Source organism: Arachis ipaensis, chromosome B04, assembly GCF_000816755.2.
Source record: "Arachis ipaensis cultivar K30076 chromosome B04, Araip1.1, whole genome shotgun sequence".
Lineage (NCBI taxonomy): Eukaryota > Viridiplantae > Streptophyta > Magnoliopsida > Fabales > Fabaceae > Arachis > Arachis ipaensis.
Window position 1 is genome coordinate 8,511,492 of NC_029788.2, and position 6,609 is coordinate 8,518,100.

Sequence of the window (6,609 nt, forward strand, 5' to 3'; positions counted from 1 at the left end):
TGTTAATTGCAATGGCACTAAGCTAATTAAGCTACAACATGCAAATAAAATCTTACTCTAGTGATTATGATCTTTGTTTTTCAATAGATGTACCCAAATTCAAAATTGGGCTAAAACTAATAGTGGATGACAATTGAAAACCCTCATATTGGAATGTGTGTGTTTTGTGATGTTGTAATATACACGGCCAACGAGTAGGATAGGGTAGAGTGGAATTTGAAGTCGATCTTAATTTTATTTGTAGATTAAAATTTTTATATAAATTTAATTGGATTTATATCTTCTAAAGTTTGAATTTTATTTTAGAAAGTAAAGTGTGATCTCTCACCATTTATTTCATATAAGGGACCAAAAATAAATATGAAAGAGAAACCATTCAAGGGTAGAAAGATCACACTTTATTCTCTAGAGTGAAATTTAAATTTTAGAGGATCCAAATCCAATTTAACTCTATTCTACTTATGCATTGAGAATATCTCAATCTTAATTCTACCCGTTATTAATCCGCGAGTATCCAATCTTACTTGGAGGTTACAAGAAAGATGCAACATTATTATATAAGTTGATGATAATTTAAAATAAAACTTATTTTTATGTAAAAAAAATATTAAATTATCAATTAATAATCTTCTTTTAGTGGTTAAGGATCTTTTGCATTTAGTGAAAAGTTTTTAGTTTAATATTCACTTGAAACATATTTTAATATAAGTATATAACATATACATATATAAGATGCGGGTTGGTCGGATAGAATTGAGACTCAACCCGCACTCTATGCGACCTACACGAGAACTCTACCCGTGTCCTACCTTACCCGCTGCAAATCGAGTTGGCAATCCTATCCGACCGGATGAGATCGGGTTGGGTACCCGCAAGTAAGATGCATGTTGCCACTCCTAGTAATATACGAAGTTAGTAGCTGTCCAATCTACCCTCCTAATAATAATAATTAATTTTCACAAAATATCTTTCTATTATGCGGGGTATATTTACATTTTCTTTATGGTTTACTCATTTTATTTTAAAATAATTGTCGGTTTGACATTTTTATATATTAAAAAATAATTAATATTCAAATTCATTTCTAAGAGATAGCGTATTTTTAAATTAGTTCTTCGAAAATTTTTGTTAGTCATATTAAGATTTAATTATTCTACTGGTCCTTATAGTTTCGCGGCGAAATTTTTAATTAGGTTTCTATAATTTTTTTCCTTTTAATTGGGTTCTTGCACCAATTTTTTTTTCAATTAGGTCCCTCTTAACGGTAATTGGCTTAATTTTATAGGGACCCAACTAAAAAAAAATTGGTGTAAGGACCCAAATAAAAGGGAAAAAAAAGTGTAGAGACCCAATTAAAAAAAATTTTGGTGCAAGAACTCAATTAAAAGGAAAAAAAAGTACAGAGACCTAATTAAAAATTTTGCAAAACTATAAAGACCAACATAGTAATTAAACCTCATATTAATCCTAAAAAATTGTAAGTTAAAATTGGTTTTTCTATACAATAAATAATGACGTGTCACATCAAATATCACGTGACATAATGTTATGATAGGTTAATATCACTTGTTACAAAATGATTGGTTGACGTATTTATAGTTATAATTAGTAGACCACATTTTTTTTCAAAGACAAATTTGATATATCAACCCATTGAAAATTAATGTATTTAGATGCAAAATATATCTGGAGAGTTAATTTTTTAATGTATGAAAAAAAATCAAAACAACATTTATTTTAGAGTAATTATTCAAATCTATCTTTAGAGATTTTAAAAGCAGATATTTTAGCCTCAATAAAATGAATACACAGATCAATTTTCAAATTTTTTTTTATTTGACATAACAGTCTCTGGCCTATTTTTCGACGTGACTTACTAACGAAAAATACTGAGTTGGCACGTAAATACGTACACGTATTAGTTAAGTGTCTACGTATGCGAGTAAGACAAAACAGTCTCTAGTTTGTAATGACAAAACGGCGCCGTATGATTAATTCTCATAATGGAGGTCTCGTTCTTCATCGTTAAAGCTCCTCATGAAACCCTAGTCCTTCATTTGTAGGAATCGAAACGTTCAGGTTCAATTCCAATGATACCAACCAAGGGAAGTTCGTCTTTTTCAAAATAAACCACAATCAACAAAACCGAAACCAACCATCACAAATAAACTACAGTTTTTTTTCTTACAGCTACTGAACATGCTATATTCTTGAAAAAAAAAGTGTAGAGACCCAATTAAAAAATATTTTGGTGCAAGAACTCAATTAAAAGGAAAAAAAAGTACAGAGACCTAATTAAAAATTTTGCAAAACTATAAAGACCAATATAGTAATTAAACCTCATATTAATCCTAAAAAATTGTAAGTTAAAATTGGTTTTTCTATATAATAAATAATGACGTGTCACATCAAATATCACGTGACATAATGTTATGATAGGTTAATATCACTTGTTACAAAATGATTGGTTGACGTATTTATAGTTATAATTAGTAGACCACATTTTTTTTCAAAGACAAATTTGATATATCAACCCATTGAAAATTAATGTATTTAGATGCAAAATATATCTGGAGAGTTAATTTTTTAATGTATAAAAAAAAATCAAAACAACATTTATTTTAGAGTAATTATTCAAATCTATCTTTAGAGATTTTAAAAGCAGATATTTTAGCCTCAATAAAATGAATACACAGATCAATTTTCAAATTTTTTTTTTATCTGACATAACAGTCTCTGGTCTATTTTTCGACGTGACTTACTAATGAAAAATACTGAGTTGGCACGTAAATACGTACACGTATTAGTTAAGTGTCTACGTATGCGAGTAAGACAAAACAGTCTCTAGTTTGTAATGACAAAACGGCGCCGTATGATTAATTCTCATAATGGAGGTCTCGTTCTTCATCGTTAAAGCTCCTCATGAAACCCTAGTCCTTCATTTGTAGGAATCGAAACGTTCAGGTTCAATTCCAATGATACCAACCAAGGGAAGTTCGTCTTTTTCAAAATAAACCACAATCAACAAAACCGAAACCAACAATCACAAATAAACTACAGTTTTTTTTTCTTACAGCTACTGAACATGCTATATTCTTGTAACTACTTTAAAATTCAAATACATATAACAACTTGCAAATCACAAGTTGCGACCGTCACTAAACCCTAACCATCCAGCAAAATAAATTGATTAATCAAATAATGTAACCTATTATAATAAACCCAATTTAGCTTAGCAAAAATAAGGTACTAACCTGCTAATTGCGCAAAAATTCAATGAAAATCTTAGTGTTGTCGTTGCATCAACCTCGACACTTCAAGCAACTTGAAGATAACGACAATGAATGACAGGCGTCACGATAATGAACGGAGTCCTAACGTTGATGGTGAAAATAGGAATGTGGAAGATGAGATGCAAGATGAGGTTGCAGTAGTATAGAATTTCTATATAAAACCGAGAGTGAATGGTGAGATTTGGTGTCTTTTTTAGACTTGGTTTCCTTGATATTGAGAAAAACCAAGAGGTATTTTCTAAACGAAACGTTTTATACCCTTCACCATATGACATTATTTTGTGATTACAAGTTAAGGACTATTTTGTTCTACTCGCACATATAAACACTTAATTATTATGTGTGCAAATTTTTGTGCCAACTCCCTTTAGCTTTGGGTATGAGAAAAGCTAGTCCTCAAACCCCTCCGCAGTACCTCTTAACTGCAAACCACCCATTTCACTGTGTGTCGGCGGGCTTATAATGATTTAGAAAGGTGAGAAGAAATGGCTTAAGTCTCACCTGTTACATTCATTGTCTTCTTCTCAACCTCTCCTCGGGTACTCTGAACTACCAAACCAATCTCCAATCGAAGGAAAGACGGACTGCTACTATTCTTTGCCTACTTCTGTAATCCCCTATTCTAGCAAGAGACGGTTTGTCCACGTGAAAGTTAGTAACTATCAGTAGTTCCAACCTTAGACCCTTCGTTCCCCATAGCCTTTTTCTGGGGATAGCCTGATCTTTCGTCGCCTTGAGCGGAACTCAACATTTTTCATTAGTAAGGCATGCAAAAAATGAATTAAAAATTATTATATCTATAAAAAATATAAAAAAAATAATTTGTATATTAATTTTTTTAAAAAACTAAAATGTCCATTTTTAAAATTCTTAAAAATCAATTAAAAGAATTACTCTTTATTTTAAAATTGAGTATATGATTGGATCAAACCCACCAATTTCTCACACACATACAAAAAAAAAAAGTGATTAGTTGACTGATACATCACCAACTTCTATTCTTCTAAAACTTAAAGGGGTACTTTACTATATAGATTGAAGTGGTATAAAGAAAAAATAATTTTTTTTATAGTTATTTTTTATTATTTTATTGTTATTCAAAGTGTGGATCTTATCTTTTTTAATCTCTCTTTCATCCCATAAATAAAAAAAAATCTATAAACTTATATCTTTATGATATAATTCACCAAACTCTAATTATCTGTACATTCATGAAAAAAATGACAAGTATACTATTTATTTTTCTTTCTTTATTCTACTTTTTAAAGAAAAGATACATTTTTTAAGTTTTATCTTCAACTAATATTTTAAAGTTGTCGAACTAATTTCTTGAATTCCTTGATAAAGTTTGAAAATATTAAAGAATTTAATATCAAAACAAATTCCAATTAATCGATTTTTTTTTTCTTTTTTCTTCCTTGCTCAAGTCCAAAATCTTTAATTCCCTAAAAATACCTTATTTATATCCCCATAAAATTGTTCACATTATATAGAATTACATAAATCATATTATATTTTGTACAGCTATGACCCTTGACATTTGCATAAGTAGTATGCTGATTGAAATAGAAATTAAAGTTTATAAATATGGTTCCAATGTTTTCCATATGAAATTTAGTACCAACTTATTATCTAATTAGTATAATCCAACTGCTTTGGATATTTTAATCATTATAATCCAACTGTCAATAAATTATGGTTTAAAAATATTATTTATACACTAAATTAATAGACTATTATTTTTTATAAAAATATTATTTATATATTAAAATCAGCCACTAAAATTAGCCACTAATATATTTATGTATAAATATATGTGTGATTTAATTTATTTTTAATGTGTATTTATTTTTCAACATATATTTTATACTGATAACTGATTTTAGTTTACACGTAATATAATTTTATTTTATTTTTTTTATGTGAACGGCCAACTTGTATGTTTTATTTTATCCGTTAATTAAATATTGGATTATGATAAAGACAAGCGCAAAGAATATATATAATACTGCAATTTTTATTTCGGACACTATTATTGTAACATTAATAATGCATTACAATTTTGAATGTTTGGAGTAACTTATCATGAGATAAGTTTTTCTTTTCCCCTCAAAAACTAACGGTTGATTTTGATTATGCAATATCTAATTTTAAATCACTGTAATAATATTTACTCCCTTAAATATTATAGCTATAAAATAGTAATTTTTATAAATTTATGGTTGTATATATATTATATGCTTTCATAAAAAATCATCAAATGATATTCTTATCTTTAGATAATTTGTTTGTGAGACTAAGATAAATCTATGGCAAATTTTCATCAACTCTTTATTAATTTATTTTTTATAAACTTTGTTATTTAAGTCTAAGCAAAGGGTCCAGAAAGTAAGGTACAGTCATAGACATTAAAAAAAAAAAACAATAATAATAAAAGACACAATTTGATAAAGTAATCACGGGAGCAAAATCAATCATCATAGTAAGTTGACCATCCAAAAGGCATAATTTTCCATCATTTTCACAGTTCTTTTTTATCAAAATAATTGCTGCTGCAAACTGAACCATGATTAATCCATTCATTGCCATTTTCCAACAAAAAGCTTAAAGCTGATGATTATTTATACAATATACATATACATATCAATGCTAAATTTAGCACACAATATTGGGCTCATTTTTTTGGATATGTAAACTCTGTGTGTTGTGTATGGGTATGGAGGTGGGTGGTGTTAGATATGAATGTGGGATAATTTTTTTTGAACAATAAAGTGAAAAAATTGGACTGTCCGATTTCTTTGTTAAAAAAAGTATGAACACAAATCGGATGGTCTGATTTCATTATTAATTTTTTTTAATTGTTTAAAATACAAATCGGATGGTCTGATTTGTGTAATGCAACTTTTTTTAATTTTTTAAACACAAATCGGAAGGTCCGATTTGCTCTTGACATCACAACTGCATAAAGCACCTATACACTCCATAACTGTGTCCTATACCATTCCTCCTTCCATATCTAAATTAAAAAGCGCACAATATTGATCTTTAATTCCTTGTAATACTCTCATATTTATAAATGATATTTTATAGAAATATTCATTTTTTTAGTCCAAAATTAAGGCATTATATACTCAAACATTTGTAGAATATTTGCAATTATATAAGCTAATGAACTCGAATTTAAAAACTTGAGCATCAATTTACATTTTTTTTTATCAAAAATATGGAAACTCGAACTTACAACCTCTTAGATGAGTATGGAAAGATTATGTCATTTGAGTTATAGAAAATCAATTTAAAACTAATTATTTATAGA

At 28.2% G+C, this 6,609-nt stretch overlaps 1 protein-coding gene across 1 annotated transcript in view; it reads left to right on the top strand.

Moving 5' to 3' along the window:
* LOC110271413 overlaps positions 3,341-6,609 on the top strand; it is a 6,529-nt gene continuing 3,260 nt past the window's right edge. The window contains exon 1 of the mRNA XM_021122321.1: positions 3,341-3,424. Coding sequence (XP_020977980.1) covers positions 3,341-3,424 — 84 coding nt within the window. The remainder of the gene's footprint in view (positions 3,425-6,609) is intronic.